This window comes from Mixophyes fleayi, chromosome 2, assembly GCF_038048845.1.
Source record: "Mixophyes fleayi isolate aMixFle1 chromosome 2, aMixFle1.hap1, whole genome shotgun sequence".
In the NCBI taxonomy this organism is placed as follows: domain Eukaryota; kingdom Metazoa; phylum Chordata; class Amphibia; order Anura; family Limnodynastidae; genus Mixophyes; species Mixophyes fleayi.
In genome coordinates this window covers 127,060,067-127,079,783 of record NC_134403.1, presented here as the reverse complement: position 1 = coordinate 127,079,783, position 19,717 = coordinate 127,060,067, and the positions used below count along the sequence as shown (strand labels likewise).

Here is a 19,717-nt window from a genome sequence, read left to right as displayed (position 1 = left end):
AGCTTATTTCATCCTCAGTTTTTAATAAAGCTGGTATGACTAATTTCAAATGTTACATAAAGTCCATTAGATTTATATTGTTCAACTATTTTTTTTATGAATAATTCAGTATAATAAAAAGGTTGAGGACCCTCACAAAGGAACATTGACTATGTTCAGTATATTACTGTATATTTAATAGAACAGTGCAAGCTATAATTAGAACCACTGCATTATGATAAAAAGTTCTTCAGAAATAATAGCAAAGCATCTTCAAAGAAGTGAATAAACTTGGGAAGCCAATTGTTGTTATTCCTATTCTACTGAAATGCAAATGCGGAAAAATGGTTATCTACTGAAGGCATGACATACTGAATGATGAGGATCATGTGTGTATTGTTTGTCTTAGTGGAAAATGATTATCAAATTATAATTTTAACATGGAATGGTATGGAAAAATCTTATTCAGATTTTACATTTTTTCTTTTTTTTATAATAAAAAGGAGTTTGCATTATTTTGTTATATAGTTCCAATGCTTTAGCATTTTCCTGGCAATGAAGAATGTTTAACTTTTCAACACTTAAGCGGCTGGAGGCATTAAATATTTTAAGGACCAGCCAAGTTTTCCGAGGTGTGTCATTCCCCCTAAGTTTCTGCTCAGCTGGGGCTGGGGGTGTCTGGTGGGATAACCAGCTATCCTATAGTCAGTGTGACAGCACAGCCAATAAGTCCTGACTATACACAGTGTTTAATAATGGAGTAGCTGTAAAAAAGGTTCTACTAGACTCAGGCCACTTTACTGTATACCCAGGCTGTCCATTTTATACTCACTACCACTACTGGGTAACTACACACTGATTCTATGTGTGTTTATTAAAACGCAATCCATGGTGTGAGCTACAGTTAGCTTACATGGCCTGTGGTCTCACTGTCAAAATGTATGGATAAATGTCATACTTTTTACTATTGTATTGTGATATAAAGTATAAATAAGGCACATTTTGGCCAACAATAATTATTAATTTCTAAGTGATGGGTAAAGAAGGGCCTTGACATCACTTATTTTTGATGGACAGATTTTATCCCATTACATTCACTACATCTTGCACTTAAGCACCCAGATATAAATTTACATTTTTTTTTCTTTCTTTATGAAGACATTTAGTTCAAAAGAGCATTAACTTAGCTCTGTCATCTAGTAATACTGTAATTTGCTATTTAAGCTTGCTGAATGGCTATGAATGTTTTAAAAGTATGTCATGCCTGATTACTCAAGTTAGTAATCTGCCACCTTGTGAAATAATGACGATTTTTCTTGAATCCTGTTTGCCATACATTCATTTGCATTTAATGGTCCAGTTCTCTTGAATAATGTGAGGCTCAGGCACATAAACACAAGTTCATTAAAAAGTAATAAATGCTGTTCATATTAGGTGTGAACCATTAGAGGTTTTATTATAATATACTTGCTGTTTGTATGCCACATGTCTTATATCACACGCCAATATGACTCATTTTCACTGTGTGATAATGTTCTAACCCCAACATTTTTAAGTAACTGCCAAAAATAATTAGCCTGTATTAAATGAATTGGTGTTATCATTTTATACTGGATTATACTAATCTACTAATCCACTCTCTCACAACTCCTTGCATTGACTACTGTAAGATCCTCTAAACTGATTTTTTTTAACAACATTTTTTTTATAAATTGTAGCAATAAGAGTTTTTAAAAAGCATCCTTATTGTTGCAGATTGATAAATAGGCCCCTATATTCTCTCCAGTCTGTCGCTAGAATTTCCAGCACCTTATGCAGCTCCGCATCTGCTTCCTTCCTGTGTTGTTCCCTTCACTGGCTTCCTAACACCATCCAGCATCAAATGTAAAATTCTATTTGTTGAGTACAAATCATTTACTTATAAGGTTATGTTTGTGTAAGCACTAATGTACATTTGTGTTTACGTATCGTGAGAGCAGTTATAATCACGCAACTAGCCATGTCCATGAAAATTCAGTTGTATGACAGCTGTTTTTAAAACCTTAATTATATGGACACTTTATATAAAACAGAAAATATGTTTGTTTTGTGCTGGATAAATCATAAAACACAAACTACTTTATATATATTAAAGTATAAAATTAATTTTGTACTGCTCGTTTCATGATAGCTAGTGATTTTTATATTAACATCCTGTAGTAAACTATTTTATTTTATTTAGAATGCATATGGAAAATCAAAGAAGACAGAATTGATGGTCGTGAACAAGAAGGAATCCACAGTAGTGCGGGAAGTGAAGTGAAGTCTATAAAGTCTGCTTCGATGCCAACCCAAAGTTTAAGGCGTGGGCAAACATGCATACCAATGCACTGAGCTAAAAGAGAATAATAATATTCTTTTGTCAGGACCACAGAGGCCGCCATCAGTCGGTCGTTATATAAAGTATGACTTTTAACTCTCAGGGGTAAATTTATCAAGCCGCGGGTTTGAAAAAGTGGAAATATTGTCTATAGCAACCAATCCGATTCTAGTTATCATTTATTTAGTACCTTCTACAAAATGACAGATAGAATCTGATTGGCTGCTCTAGGCAACATCTTCACTTTCTCAAACTCGCAGCTTGATAAATTTACACCTCTGTCTCTTCCCAGCCTAAATGAAACTAGATATACAGGATATAAGTTCCCTGGAGGGCAAGGGCCTCCAATTTAGAGTTATTTATTTTATAATTTGAGACTGAGCCATATTCCGCCAGCTCCATTAGCAAGTTGGGAAGTGAGATTATGGGGTTGGAGAGACGTTAACAAGACATCATCCACAAATAAGGACAGTTTAAAATGCAAGGTCTAATTTGAATCCCCAGAATATCTGGATTCCGGCAAATCGCAGCTGCTAAGGGTTCTATTCAAAGGGCGTAGATTAGAGGCAATAGAGGGCATCCCTGTCTTGTACCGTTTCTTAAGGGGAAGGCGGAAGACAGTAACGCAGTGGTCAGTACAGATGAAGAGGGGCGATGACAGAGAGCTTGAATAGCGGTGAGAAAGGCTCCTTGGACGCCAAAGTGTCTAAGTGTGCGTAACATGAAGGACCACGAAGGCCTGTCAAAGGCCTTCTCCGCGTCTAGGGCTAGGATGACCGAGGAAACTTTATTTTTATTGATGTGTGTGATGATGGCTATGGTTCTCCTTGTGTTGTCCAGGGCTTGTCTGGTGGGAACAAAGCCTACCTGGTCAGGAAAAATTAAAGAGGTTAGGTGGGAGTTTAGACGAGTAGCTAATAACTTGGCAAATAGATCTATATCCGCATTGAGAAGTGAGATTGGGCGATAATTGGAGCAACACGTCGGGTCCTTGTTTGGTTTTAGAATTACAACTATAGTAGAACGTGTGGTTTCATTATGGAATGTCCCTCCCTGCTTTATGTGGTTATACATTGAACTTAGTTGGGGCACTAGTTCTTTGGAAAAGATCTTATATTATGACATCATAAATCCATGAGGGCCTGGGGCCTTAGAGCTCTTCTGGGATTTGAGGGCCAATGTTACTTCCTCTTCTGTGATCTCACAGTTGAGGGCGGTTATCTGCGGTGGGGAAAGCGTGAGTAGGTAGCATTTATCCAGATAGGTGTTTATCGTCTAGGTTTCTGGGACCGGGGTAGACTGTGTAGGGTTGAGGTTGTATAGCGCCCTGTAATAGGATCGGAATGTGTTGTTGATAACTCTTGGATCAAAAGGCAAGGCTCCTTTTTTATCTCTAATTGAGGGAATGGCCTGCGAGGCGCATTTTGCCCTAAGCCTTTTGGCCAGTATTCTGTCCGCCTTGTCTCCCAGTTAATAAAATGCTTGCATTAACCATCTAAGTTGGCGTTCCGTTTGCTCTGATTGCATCGTTTGGATCTCTCCCCTGATTTTTTGTATACTTTGGAATATCATGTGGCAATGAGTCTGCTTGTGTAGAGTTTCAAGATCTCTGAGTTGGTCAGACAATTTATGGAGTGTCAGAGAGCCTTCTTTTTTCTGCCTGGAAGCAAACTGAATAATCTCCCCCTGTATAACTGCCTTTTGGGCCTCCTAAATTGTGGGCATAGGGACCTCCGGATCAGAATGTAACGTAAAGTATTGTATGATGGAGACCGAAACGGTCTCCTTGAAGTGAGGTAGTTTGAGCGTCTCATTCAGTTTCCACAAGGTCTGTCCCTGAGGGTTTTGAAGGAGGTTGATCATCAGTGATAGGATGGAGTGGTCAAACCACGTATTTGGTATGATGTTCGCTCGAGTAGTGTGCCAAAACCTTTGTGCGCAGCTCAGAAACATATCGATATGCGTTAGGATTTATTTGGGAAGGAATAAAATGTGTAATCACGGGAGGTTGGATACATTGCACGCCAGATATCAAAGAGACCAGCCTCGGTCACCTGTGTTTGAAGGGTTTTCGTATGGGGTGATGTCTTGGGGGTAGGTCTGGAAGCCGACTTGTCCAGGGAAGGTGACATAACCATGTTAAAATCACCTCCCAGGAGAAGTAGCCCTCTGTGTATGTGATGTAGTGTAGAAAAAAGTGGAGAAAAAAGGCAGACTGACCTGTGCTGGGGGTATAGACATTGGCGAATGTGATGTCTAAGTGTCCGATCTTCCCTGTGAGTATGAGGAAGCGGCCCACCGGGTCCTCCTTGGTTTCTGATAAGACGAAGGGAATAGAGCTACGAAACCTAATTGCCACTCCGTTTTTTTTTTAGTAGAGTGAGAGGCGTAGTACACCGTGGAGAAGCGACGTGAAAACAAGGAGGGGAGGCCACAAGCTTTGAAGTTAGATTCCTGTAAGAAGGTAACATAGAGGTTTTCTCCCAGGTTTTTTACTCATGTTGAGACTAAAGTTGGATGTTTGTCGATAGGTAAGTATGTAGAGGACAGGCAAGGGGAGTTAACTGAGTCTCAAAATATAAGGTTGGTTAATAAGGTTACAGACGAGAAATTTTTCTTTTAGTCGTCTAGAGTTAACGTAGAGACCCTGTACTTGTTAGTATTGATCTGGGTCTAAAACAGGAATCAGATGTTATAGTAAACCATATAAGAATAAGTTCCACTAGATGGCGCCAATAATCCAGCAGAATAGATAGGCACATTGCCAAAGTCAGCCTGACTCAGGTGCAGAGATGGAGGCTGTATTGAGCGTCTGTGCTTGGGTGTAAAATAGCACCCAGAGGTTAAGTCTCACGCAGGGCAGTGAACAGTTGCTTAAATTTTTGTAGCTGAGGTAATTGAATAATCAGAGCTAAATAGGACATATAGATTGACCACTAGACGGCAGTGGTGTTTCGTAGATATTTGACGTTCTGTGCTATATGTGAATTTGGCCACAAGTTGTCAGTGGTGTGTTGTTAAACTGCAAGAACATCAAGGAAAAAGAAAGATGTACAAAGAGAAAAATGCCTTCAAAGACCCGGCAGACTGTCCACAGTAGCTGAAAACGTTATGCCCCTCTCACAGAACTTGTGCAGAGCATTCAAAATGTAGCTTTGCGGTGCCTCACTCCCTGACTACTGGTGTGGGATACAGCAGTTGTCTCGGGATGAAGCAACTGCTGGCAGCAGACAGTTACTATAATGGTGGTGAATTGTTCGATGCAGATCCTCTGGGTTGTCAACTCACGTACACAGATCTCCCTCGTCACCTTGCTCAAGATGGCCGTTCCCGCACTAGAAGACCTTTCCACGGAAGAAGCACACCAAGCCTTTCTAATAGGTAAGAGTTTCAGGGGTTTGTTTTCTTCCCCAGAATCTGTCCGAGGGGTGAGAATTACTGCAGGTGATGGGGTATCATGTAGTGGGTATATCAATATTCTCACCACCGAACACAAGGGGGAAGTCCGAACGTGGGTGTAACTGTGAATTCCTGCTCAAGGAGGATAAGCATAAGAGCTCTAGCAATTCACAACAATGCTGTGATGTGCCGTGTGTAATTAGGGGAAGGGGAATCCCCAATATTCATATAAGAAAGAGGTTTCTCTGTGGAGCTCCACACAACTATGTCCACACCGAAAGCCATCCAAGCCACGCCCCAACAACAGCAACAATCTGTTTTATGTAACACAAGTTACATGGATATGTGCAAAATTTCCTAAAAAATATATATTATGTTTGGAGAGCAGGGATATTCCTTGTGACACATGACTCATGTTACATCTGTCAATAAGGGCAAAACACACACCTGGATATGAGGATAATCTCGTAGAAGCAGCTTGTTTTGTTTCAAATTAGAACTTATATATTGTAAGGAAAAATGTAACCCTTGGTGGCTTCTAATATGTATTATAAGTAGAGATGTTCAGGCTCAGATCCCCGCGAACCAAACACACCCGAACTTAGCATATCCGAGCACCGAGCCGAGCTGGCTCGGTACTTTTGCGCGCCCTCGGAACTGAAAACAAGGCAAAACGTCATTGTTACGTAGTCGGATCTCGCGAGTTTTGGATTCTATATATACCGCCCTCCATGGCGATCCAGCGTCATTACACAGAGGGACACACAAGGGGTAGCACAGTTCCTCGAAGTCTCCAGTGCTGTTGGGCAGCATCATAGGTAGAAATGAAAGAGGAAGGGTAGCAGTGTTCTTGAAAGTCTCCAGTGACATTCAGGAGAGCTCCATTGCTAATTGTCAATGCTTAAAATTGAAATAATAGGGCTGGCAGGCTTGGTCTTCTAAATGTGCAGTCACATTGTACTGTGTTATATAGGTAATATACAAAGTGGAGAGCTCCATTGCTAATTGTCACTGCTAAAATAGAAATAATAGGGCTGGCAGGCTTGGTCTTCTAAATGTGCGGTCACATTGTACTTTGTTATATAGGTAACACACAAAGAGGAGAGCTCCATTGCTCTATTGCTAATTGTCATTGCTGAAATAGAAATAATAGGGCTGGCAGTCTTGGTCTAAATATGCAGTTACATTTTACTGTACCATAGCTCACTCAGAAACAAGAGAAGTGGCAGGGTTCAGTGCTGAAACAGAAATTGTAATAATAGGTTTGTCAGTGTTATTAAAAGTCTCCAGTGACATTCTGCTGTGCCATAGCTCATACAGAAACAGGAGGGGTGGCATTGTTCTTGTCACTCACCAGTCTCAGTCATGATGATACTAATCCCTCTACCTCATGTGCTAAAGACTATGGTCAAGTGCATAGTGGTTTTAAGTATAGATGAGCGGGCTCGGATTTCGCTAATCTGAGCCCACCCGAACAGTGCGGATCAGACGGGATCCGAGCGCTGTTCGGGTATTTCCGGCGGCGAAAATAATCCAAAACGTGTCGGATCTCGCGAGACTCGGATGTCATAAATTCCCCGCTTGCGGCCGCCATCTTCATTCTGGCTGAGATCTGGGAAGAGGGAGGTAGTAGTGTAGTGGTGCTCCTGTGTCCTGCTTAATCCAGTGGTTAGTTAGTTTCTCCTGTGCTCTGTCCTGTTGATCAGTCCAGTGGTGCTTTTGTCCTGTGCTCTGTGCTGCTGAGTCCAGTGGTGTTTTGGCCAGTGCTCTGTCCTGCTGAGTCCAGTGGTGCTTTTGTCCTGTGCTCTGCCCTGCTGAGTCCAGTGGTGCTTTGGCCAGTGCTCTGTCCTGCTGAGTCCAGTGGTGCTTTTGTCCTGTGCTTTGTTCTGCTAAGTCCATAGTTATTTTAAAATTATTAAAAAATCATAAAAAAATGTAAAAAAAATAAAAAAAAAATTATAGAAAACAAATTAAAAAAAATTTTTTAAAAAAAATTATACAAAAATAATAAAAAACAAATATAATTTTTTTTAAAAAAAGTATAAATAAAATTCTAGTGCAATATATTCTTGCAGTCCAGAAATATTAGTACTGCAATACCTACGTTCACTGTTCTTGCAGTCCAGAAATATTAGTACTGCAATATTTACCTACGTTCACTGTTCTTGCAGTCCAGAAATATTAGTACTGCTAAATTAAAATACGTTCACTGTTCTTGCAGTCCAGAAATATTAGTACTGCTAAATTAAAATACGTTCACTGTTCTTGCAGTCCAGAAATATTAGTACTGCAATATTTACCTACGTTCACTGTTCTTGCAGTCCAGAAATATTAGTACCAGAGATTTAACTATAATGGAGTACAAAAATTTAGAGGCTAAAGTAGGGAAAGATCAAGACCCACTTCCTCCTAATGCTGAAGCTGCTGCCACTAGTCATGACATAGACGATGAAATGCCATCAACGTCGTCTGCCAAGGCCGATGCCCAATCTCCTAGTAGAGGGCATGTAAAATCCAAAAAGCCAAAGTTCACTAAAATTAGCAAAAAAAGAAAATTGAAATCATCTGAGGAGAAACGTAAACTTGCCAATATGCCATTTACGACATGGAGTGGCAAGGAACGGCTTAGGCCCTGGCCCGTGTTCATGACTAGTGGTTCAGCTTCACCCAAGGATCTAAGCCCTCCTCCTCCCCCCCTCTAAAAAAATTAAGAGACTTAAGCTATCATCAACAACACAGCAAACAACTCTGCCTTCTAAAGAGATGGCATCACAAATCCCCAAGACGAGACCAAGGGTGTTGGTGGTTGCGAAGCCTTACCTTCCCATCACTGAACAGGAAGAGGTGGCTCCTTCCACTATTTGCAGCACACCCTCTGCATATGCTGGAAGGGTCAACCACAGTCCAGTTACAGATTTGGCTAATGAAGGTGTCAATGTTGTACACCGGAAGGAGGATATTGATGTAGCTGGCGCTGAGGAGGAACTTGACGAGGAGGATGCTGATGTGGTTATCTTAAATGAGGCACCAGGGGGGGAAACAGTTGTTGTCCATGGGATGAAAAAGCCCATCGTCATGCCTGGTCAGAAGACCAAAAAATCCACCTCTTCGGTCTGGAGTTATTTTTATCCCAATCCGGACAACCAATGTATGGCCATATGTACCTTATGTAAAGCTCAAATAAGCAGGGGTAAGGATCATGGCCACCTAGGGACAACCTCCCTCATATGTCACCTGAAGAACCTTCATAATTCAGTGTTTAGTTCAGGACCTGTGGCTAGGACCGTCAGCAGTCCAGGGACACCTAAATCCCTTGGTCCTGTTGTATCCACACCAGCAACACCCTCCTCGTCAATTTCCTCCACGATCTTGATCAGAGATAGTCCTGCAGTCCAGAAATATTAGTACCAGAGATTAAACTACGTTCACTGTTCCTGCTGTCCAGAAATATTAGTACCAGAGATTAAACTACGTTCACTGTTCCTGCAGTCCAGAAATATTAGTACCAGAGATTAAACTACGTTCACTGTTCCTGATTGGTTTGTTAAAGTGCGAATGTCCTATTTCAACAACATCAGGGTGGGTGGGAGGGCCCAAGGACAATTCCATCTTGCACCTCTAGCAAACTCTTGCAAACTGCCATCCTGTCTGCCACTGCAGTGCCACTCCTAGATGTGCCACGTGTTTGTCCCGCCCACTTGTGTCGCTTAGCTTAGACATCCAGCTACCTTGGTGCAACCTTTTGGACTAAAAACAATATTGTGAGGTGTGAGGTGTTCAGAATAGACTGGAAATTAGTGGAAAGGAATGTTATTGAGGTTAATAATAGTGTAGGAGTGAAAAAAACCAAAAATATGGATTTTAGCACTTTTTATGCTTTTTTTTTTAAAAAAAAAATCAGAATCCAAAACCCAAAATCAGAACCAAAACCTTTCGTGGGGTGTTTTGGCAAAACAAATCAGAACCCAAAACCTCAAGCTAATCAGAACCCAAAACACCAAAAGTGGCCGGTGCACACCCCTAGTTTTAAGTCAGGGAAACAAAAATCTAAATAAAAAGCTTGTATCTTTTAAAGAAAAAAACACCTCTAATAAAGGTGAAAGTTTACTGTAGAAAAACAAAAAATTGCTAACATGCCATTCTACCCAAAATATTACCAAGCATACCAGCATCAGCTAGCTCCCTTCTCTCAGCTAGATCTCAGCACCTGCAATCTACACTGTCATCATATTCACCCTCATCAGTGTGTACATCATCCTCAAACAATACTAATTCATGCCAGCTGGAATCCTCCATCACAGAATTATTTGTACTTTGATGTAATTGCCGGTAAGGGCCTTCCTCATGGAATTTGTAGTTCATTTTACGAAAGAGCTGTCACGATTTTTGGGCAATTCTTTTACAAGAGACCAGGGGATAAATGTATCAAGCTGAGAGTTTTTCGGCGTATTTGAAAAGTGGAGATCATATTCTAGCTATAATTTTGTAGAATGTACTAAATAAATGATAGCTAGAATCTGATTGGTTTTTCAAACCCGCTGGAAAACTCTCAGCTCGATACATTTACCCCCAAATGTCAAAATGTTGTGCGGACTCATCTGCACCACCACTGAGTGTCTTGGGAAAGCTAAGTTTTTTCCTAGCAGCAATTTCCAGAGAAACTGAAGGAGGAGACGTCATTGTGTCATGTACCACTTGAGCTGTCAGCCTGCTGACCAGGAGCTCATTGCATCTCTTGAGATCTGGGTCAGTTGGAAAGAAAGAGAAGACATAGCTCTTAAACCTAGGCTCAAGCTCAGTTACCAAAGTGTAATGATCCGATTTCAAGATGTTGATAACTCTTGGATCCTGGCAAACCGAATAAAGTACTTAATCTACAAGATAACAACATAATTAGCGGAATTGCTTTGTTTCATTTCCTTCTTCGATTTCTCTTGCTGCTTTTAAAAAAGTCTAATTAGGGGAATCACATGACTCAAGCTAACAGTGTCTGCACTCTCTTCACAGGTGACTACTTTGAGTGGTTTCAGCACCTTGCACAACAGGGAAAGTATTCTCCACTGCGCTGGACAAAAGTACATTCCCCCTAATATATATTCTTCTTGGAGCTGCTGCATGCTCCTACATGCTGTTGCAGAATCCCGAAAATTACCCTAAATATTTTGGGACACAGACAGCATCTCCAGCATGTCATTATCATTTTTTAAAAAGTTCTGTACTACCAAGTTCATTGTGTGAGCAAAACAGGGAATGTGATGGAATTTTCCCCGGTGTAATGCTCTAACAATATTGGTGGCATTATCAGAAATCACATATCCTCAGGAGAGTCCAAGCAGGATAAGCCATGTTGCAATGACATCCTTTAGTTTTTCAAACAGGTTGTCAGCAGTATTACCTCTGACCTGCGCCTTGTCTCATCTCTGATAACCACCTCTCACTCCCGCCTTCAAGACTTCTCCTGTGCTGCTTCCCACTTATTGAATTCCCCACCACGCTCAATCAGACTTTCCCACAGCCTTCAAATCTTTGGATGCTCTTTAAAAACCGATTTCTTTTTTAGAGGTGACCTTATCGTCGATAACACTATTCACACTAATGCACCCTCACAACTGTCCTAATCTCCACTCTGAGCCACACATGCTCCTCTTGTTTCAGCTGCGCCCTCTTCCCTTTAGAATGTAAGCTCTCTAATGAGCAGGGTCCTAAAAACCCTTTGTTTTCATGTCTCCATTCATTTTGACTGCCTTGTCTGTTCTTGTTTTATGTATGTCCTTGTCTTCCCTACTGTACGCGCTGTGGAGCACTGTGGTGCCTTACAAATCGACGATAATAATAATAAATAACATTAATAAAATGCCTCTTAGTGAAGCAGATGATACACACAGAAAAATGTGATGTTCTTGGATACATGCTGCTGCTGGTGAAGGCAAATCACCAACCCAGTGTGCTGTTACAATCATATAATCTTTAATTTGCCCAGTTCCGCTTGTCCACATATCTGTGGATAAGTGTACAATGGGTAGAATGGCATTTTGTATCTCAATAATTACATTTTTACGAACCTTCTGGTAGAGGTGAGGAATAGCTTTTCTAGTAAAATGGTGTTGTGATGGAATTTGGTAACAGGGACAGAAGACCTCAAGTAACTGTCTAAAACTAGCTGCATTAATAATGGACATTGGACGGAGATCTAATACTAGCATAGTCGCCATGGCATCTGTGATCCGCTTTGCGACTGGGTGACAGCTTTCATACTTGCTTCCTCTTGCAAAGGATTATTTAACAGTCAATTGTTCTAAACTACTAGTAGTCTTCTTCTTGGTCCGCTTCTGGATTGAAGATCCACCCCCAGCAGCAGGAGCAGCAGCAGTGGGCCTAATGCTCAAGGATTCTTCTGAGAAATGCTGGATAGGGGAGGAGTCATCTCACCTTAGAAACTTGGATGCAGGACTAACTCCGATCACTTGTGAGGATATTGATGATGAAGGTGTTGAGTTGTAGATTGCAGGTGCTGGGATCTAGCTGAGAGAAGGGAGGTAGCTGATGCTGGACTGCTTGTAGTTATTTTTTAGCATAAGTTTCTGAATTTCACAAAAGCTTTCCATGAACTCGCCTCAAATGGCGTAACATGGATGAGGTCTCTAGATGGGTAAGGTCCCTACCTCTACTGACTTTGGCTTTACAATGCTACAAATGGCTAGACAACTGTTGTCAGGATTTGTGTAAAAAGAATTCCACACATAAGAGGTGGATTTTTTGGTCTTATGCCCAGGCATGACAATGGCCTCCTTCTTATAACTGGCAAGAACTGCTGCAGTCTTTGTTTGAAAGTGTATGAAAATAATATTGTGACCTGTGAGGTGGTCAAAATTGACTGCAAGTTACTTGAAATTAGTGTTACTAAGGTTAACAATAATGTAGGGGGAAAAGAAAGCAAAATTATGTGACTTTGGCAAAAACAATAGGGATCCAAAACCAAAACAAAAACACACAAGGGCGGTTTTGCCAAAACCAAAACACAAAATTAATCCAGGTCCAAAACCAAAACACGGGGGTCAGTGAACATCTCTAATTAACAGTCTTTTCAACTATATTTTACAGTAAGAGATATATTATTCCCAATTTAAATAAAAAAGAGTTTAACAGTACATAACTTCTAAGAAGATGTAACATTGTTTAGTAAATACCCATTATCTATACACAATGGAGCCACCTTTTTTGGGGGCTAAAAACAATAGTCTTAAGAATACAGTCCACTATTTTACTAGGAATCAATGGCATCACTGAGGCTTGAGACTCTTGAACCCTTTCAGGACCACATGTTTCAGCCCATATGACCCAACCTATTTTCAACCTATTGCTCTCCTATAAGTCCCTTTCAATGATAATTAATTTTTGTTAGGGTTAAATCTGTCTTGTTTCCTGATGGATACCCAGATCTAATACAAACTTCAGCTGTGTCTTCCTCTTTTAGCTGAATGGAACACTTCACTATTTAAACCCTCACATGCCATACACTCACACTCATTGCCTGTGATAGTAATGGAGACACTAGCTTACTGGTTCGTGTACTTGTGTTCTATTTACTCCTGAACCGCACATCTGTTCTTCATGGCATTGCATTAATTTGTTTCCTAATTCCTGGATTACATTGTATAATTCAGCTGGTTCCTGGGTCTGCATATATTTGTCTCCTGGCTCCTATTTCTGGTCTGTATCTATACATTATTCATTTATAGCTCTACTCAGAATACCCAGGCATGGACTACAGAAACTATCTATAGCTCTTTTGTGGGGCTTCACAGTGATTATTGGACTCCACCAGCATTGCTTCAGATACAATGTTTATTATTTTGCATTGCCTCAGACTGTGTAAACCCAAACCAGCATTTCTTCAGAGACATTGTTCATATCTTGCATTGCCTCAGACTGTGTAAACCTGCACCAGCATTTATTAAGAGATATTGCTTAGATATGTGTTGCAACAAAAGACAGTTATACTACTGCATTACTTTAGTGTCTAATCATGTATCCCTACACAGCTCTTCCTGCCTGCTCATGATACTGCATATGTTGGTACTTTGATAAGGATTCATAATATGTATGGTTTAATACAGATTTCTTTGACTAAGTGTTATTGCATGTGTGTGCTTTTTTTCCATATTATTTTTTTAAATTCACCTATGGAGAGACATATAAGCTACTGTTAAGGCATGTTAAGGGGCAAAGTGTAGAGGGATGTGATGACATCACTGAGCTTTTGGGGAGAGGTAAATGGGGGACATCACTTCCCCTACACAGCATTCTGAACGATATGCAGAAGCAATCCAAGCAGTAGCCATCAATGATAGCCCAGTTCCTTTGTTCTCAAGATATAATGGACAGTACCAGCAACTTTAAAAGAGCACAATTTTGCAGCTACAATTTAGGTAATGGACATAACTAGGAATTACCGACAGCCCCTGCCCCCATCAATGCTCATCTTTCCCCATTCTCAGTAATCACCCACAGGCACACAACACCTCATACCCAAATCAAATATATGATATATCAAACATTTAAAAATATATTATAAATATATCCTCTTTAGGTAAATTATCTGACACTCCTGCTCCCAGGTCTTATCTCTATTTGCTCAGAGATGGTAGTTTACGAATAGTCATGAAATAAAAAAACTCATCACCAACATGTTGCTGTATAGCGCTCCTTGGACAAATGATTTATAAAATTGTTAATAAGCTATTGTAAATTTTAATGCAGCAAACAAAATAGTGTATTGTATATTTAGGGAGGTTACAATATTTGCCTTTTCAAGTGTAAAATATTTTAGATTTCATTCATCTATTACCATACGACAGCAAAATGTTCTTTTACTTAAAATGCTGTGGCTTTTAAAGCAATTTTCCCACCTGCCACCTGCATTACTTAAAAACACTGCAATAATGCAGTATTTAAGAAAATAACTTCCTAAAAATGATAAAGACATAACCAATTTGGCAGTTAAGCTTTAAACCACCCACGATTTTTGACAGTTGAGTGGGAGTAATTATATAGCAAATTGTTGTGAAACGAGTAACCTCGCTATAATGCCCAAGCATAAACTGAGAAAGATTCTCTGAAATCTCATCATGATAATGTTCTTTTTTTAAAAAAACAACAAAAAAAACAGCATCTCATAGCAAAATATCTGTTCCCGACAGGGATAAATTTGACATACAGTTGTGAATACCTACCCCATATTTAATGTTGTTTGACAGAAAGTTTTTTTTTTCTTCTACAACAACATGAATGTAATAAAACACTGCACACATTAGATGGATAATTGCATGACTTTCTAAAGGGTTTATTTTTCTTTAATTTTTTTTACAACATTTCTCAATGATGTAATGATGTAATACTACTAAAAGGGGCTTACACCCAAAATTTACCATCTTGTTTGTTGGGGAGCAGGCATGTAAAAAAAATAATAAAAAATTGGGTTTAATTTCCGGCTGCTGTTTGTTGTGTGAAAGATGCCATGGTTACTATGCACTTGATCACTTTTGTGACAGCAGTTCCAGTGTAATTTTGTGGGCAGAAGCCTGATTGCAAAGAGTTCAGTATGGAGTGAAGGAGAGAAAGTAATCTAGGCATTTGAACTCAAGTTGCTCAAATAGTTTGGAGGCAAAGGGGAGGAGAGAAATAGAGTGGTGAGGGAGGATGTGTCGAGATATTGTTTATTTAGAATTGGTGAGATGAGCGCATGTTTAAAGGAGATGGAAATGTGCCAGTGGAGAGAGGAAGGTTGAAGAGGTGAGCTAGTGTTGGTCATGAAGTGGGGAAGAAAGAGTGGAGAATATGGGAGGGAATAGGGTAGAGGGGCAATGTTATAGTGTAAGGTGAGTGCACTCATGAGTTGCTAACATCTTTGGCATGTTAAAAAAAAAAATTGTATTGTGCAACAGCTGCAATGTGAGTTTTCTGTTAAAAATTTGTTAAGCCTTTTAATTTGCCCTCAATAAAGTCACCAGCAACCTTCTCTCCACTAAATCTAAGCGACGCTTAATCCTTCTTGACCTCTCTGTTTCCTTCAATATCACTACTACCTCCTTTTACAAACTCTTCAATCTATAGGCCTCCATTACACTGTCCTTTCCTTGTTTACCTTTTACCTCTCCAACTGCTCAATTTAGGTCTCCACACCTCACTCCATCCTCACCCGCTTCCCTTACCTGTAGGAGTTACTCAAGGATCTGTTCTTGGCCCCTGCCCTTTTTCCTCTACACCACCTCCCTTGGTGAACTCATTACCCTCTTTGGCCTCCAGTACCACCGGACACCCAAATCTATCTTTCATCCTTTGACCTCTTCCCTTCCCTCGCCTCTTTTGTCTCCTGCTGTTTCCCAGTCATCTGAAATCATTACATTTCCCCTTTTACCTCTCTTCTCTCTCTCTGTTGATAACACTACCCTCTTCACTGTTCTTCAAGTCCACTACCTATGTGTCATCCTTGACTCCTCACTTTCGTTCAAACCTCACATTAAGACCCTTTCCAAATCCTGACACTTCCACTTCTGGAATATATCCAAGATACATCCCTTCTCACCATGGAAGCTACCAATATTGGTATTCACTCTCTTATACTCTCTTGCCTTGATTACTGTAACATCTTCCTCTTTGGAATAACCAACTCCCGTCTATTCTCAATGCCACTGCCCAACTTATTTTTCTCTACCGCCTTTCTATCTTTGCTATCCCTCTCTGCCAGTTACTACACTGGCTCCATGTAGCCTTTAGAATTAAATTTAAACTCCACATCCTCACCTACAAAGCCCTTAGCCACCCCCCCACAACATCTCCAAACTCATGTCTACCCACACTCCTTACCAACACACTCTGATCTAATGTCCAGCACTGTGACTTAGTGGTTAGTACTTCTGCCTCACAGCACTGGGGTCATGAGTTCGATTCCCGACCATGGCCTTATCTATGTGGAGTTTGTATGTTCTTCCTGTGTTTGTGTGGGTTTCCTCAGGGTGCTCCAATTTCCTCCCACACTCCAAAAACATACTTGTAGATTATTTGGTTGCTATCAAAATTGACCCTAGTCTCTCTCTCTGTCTGTGTTTATGTTAGGTAATCGAGACTGTAAGCTCCAATGGGGCAGGGACTGATGTGAGTGAGCTCTCTGAACAGCGTTGTGGAATTAGTGGCACTATATAAACAGCTGCTGCTGCTGCTGATGATGTGCCTACGACAGTCACCTCCCTTTTCACTTGCAGGACTTTTCCCAGGCTGCTGCTCACCTGTAGAGTGATCTCCCATGCTGTGACAATATATGTCTAACATGCACCATCTTCCACATCTGTCAATTTAAATATTTAAAATGGTGTGTGTGGGCTCTATGTTTAAGTATTATTGTGTGTCCCAATGTTATTACCATTCTCTGTGCAGCTTTGGACAAACACTATATGGATGAACAGAGGAATGCCCCCCTATTCTTAAATAAGCCAGTTGGGTTACATCTATTCATCCCATTCATTGCATTAGTATACAAAATGGTTACTTTCCTATTTTCTGGCCTCTATCCCCCTCTCATCGCAGATATAGGAAGTTAGCAACGTCTACAACCCCTTCATCATAAATGCTAGTAAAGTGTTAAAATGAGGAACTGCTCTTCATTAACTGGGATCGGAATGCTCATTAACCAGTTTAGACCACTATTATTCTCACTGTCGCCTCTTCAACTACATTCCGTGTGGTCAACTTTGGTTGGATGATTATTGGCCAAGGGGTCATCTTGGGACCACTAACTACGATACTGAGTCAGCTGTCACAATTTGCAATCTTCACCATAAGCTTACTCAACACAAAACTGTTCCGGTCCATTATGTCATAAATACCTGTTTTCCTAATAAACGTCCATGCACCTATACATATTTTAGCATTATTATTATTTCAAAAACATATTACTTACTATGCTTCACTGACACCCTCCCCCTTCCTTTGTGTCTCTTCTGTCCTCTTACTTCACTGGTGACGCTTAACTTACCAAGGTTTCTCTTCTGCTCTCATGACTGGCTGTTCCCTTTATCTCTTTCATATGTTTGGTTTGCCAGTATGTTTCGCTGCCCTCCTTGTCTCCCACATAGGTCTGTGTGCTACTGCCTCCTTGTCTCCCCATGTGGCTTTGTATCACTGCACCCTTAGTTTTCCACAAGTACTTTCTATGTCAATGGTACTCTGTGTCTCCTGTATCACTGTGCTTTGTTTCTTCCATATGTGTTTGTTATGTCATTGAAACTCTTCAAATCACAAGCCTCTACAAATTTATTTTATGTGTCACGGCGCTCCCAAAATAACACCAAATAACTATTCAATTGCATAAAAAAGGCATAGATGCAGTTACCATATCTCAGGGATTATAGAGTTCAGTTACCTAAAAAAGAAAATAGCAAGCAAATATTATATGTAAGAGACTATAAAGTAAATATTAACAACCACTAGGGTCCCTTTAAAAGGTATGCATCTACACGGTCATTCCTCAAAATCTGAAAGAGGGCATTCAAATGTCAAACCTATCTTGTTTTTTTTTTTATTGCAAATCCCCAATTAATCTATTTATAGCATTTTGGCCTTATTAGTGCAGCAATGAAACAAACCCCTGGTGTTCACTTTAAGCCAGACTTTAGGAAACAGCTGCACTGATTTCTAATCAAGTACTCATACCCAAGAGGCTTTAAGTTTTGTCTTCAGTTTAATTACAACAGTGATGAGCAAACAGTGAAAGTGAAGAGAGACTATCAGCATACATGAATATATGACCCTTTTCTATCGGTGGTAATTTAAAGAACACATTGCTAAGGTTATCTGCAAGTACACTGTGCCAATGATAAGACATAAGGTTATATCATATAGTATTAGTTAACAAAACCTTTTTCACCAGGATTAACACACATAATATTAATCTCTATAAACTAAGCTTGGCTAAAATCATTTATTTCACCTAAACTGTGTTCGTGTACTCACCAAAGTGGCAAAAAGATGGTAAAGGATGAAGTATATTGCAACCACAGGAGCCCACATATGTCCAACAGCGTTAAGAGTTTGATCCATCACATCTACCCATCCCTCCTGTGTCAAAATCTGAAACATTGACATGAATGCCTGAAAGGAAGAACGTATAAGCATGAAAACCATCTGTATAGGTCAATTGTTGTAAAATAATACAAAAGCAATAGGAACAAAATAGAGAAGATAGGTACATCTTAGATGATCATCATCATTTATATAGCGCCACTAATTCCGCAGCGCTGTACAGAAAACACATTCACAACAGTCCCTGCCCCTTTGGAGCTTACAGTCTAAATCCCCTAACATACACACACAGACAGACAGAAACACAGACTAGGATCAATTTGATAGCAGCCAATTAACCTACAGATCATCAAACTGCCAAACTGCCAGACAGACCCAAACTATTTCAGATTAGTGTGCTGACCTGTAAACTCAGAAGTGCAAGTAGGGTGGTGCGGGCCAATACACCGTACAATTAAGATAGAAGAGAAGAAGACAGAAGAAAAGAAGACCATACGAAGATAAGTGAAGAATGGGATGAAGAAGGAGGCACAGTATGATGAAATAGAAGGGAGCACAGTATGGTGAAAAAGAAGGGGGGACCGTGTGGTGAAGAAAGAGGTACAGTGTGGTAATGAAGGGGGGGCACGGTGTGAAGAAGGGGGCACAGTGTGGTGATAACGAAGGAGGCATAATGTGATGGAGGGGTCATTCACTCTGTCCTGCTTTCAAGCTGACCATCCAACCAGCCAGAGGACATCCAATTTGTGTATAAGTCTCCCTGTGCACCCATCCCATTTGTTGCTCCTCCTTGTGCTTACAATGTAGCGTAAGTATGATATCATAAGTTGCAGTTAATAGGTATAAGCTATCAACATGACAACGTGCGGATTCAAAGTGCAATGGCCCCTAAAGCAGGATAAT

The 19,717-nt window shown here is 40.3% G+C and overlaps 1 protein-coding gene across 3 annotated transcripts in view; it reads right to left on the bottom strand.

Moving 5' to 3' along the window:
• NALCN (sodium leak channel, non-selective) overlaps window positions 1–19,717 on the bottom strand; it is a 431,975-nt gene that overhangs the window by 134,385 nt on the left and 277,873 nt on the right. For all 3 annotated transcript variants that reach the window (XM_075199955.1, XM_075199956.1, XM_075199957.1), the window contains one exon: window positions 18,746–18,883. In XM_075199955.1, coding sequence (XP_075056056.1) covers window positions 18,746–18,883 — 138 coding nt within the window. The remainder of the gene's footprint in view (window positions 1–18,745; window positions 18,884–19,717) is intronic.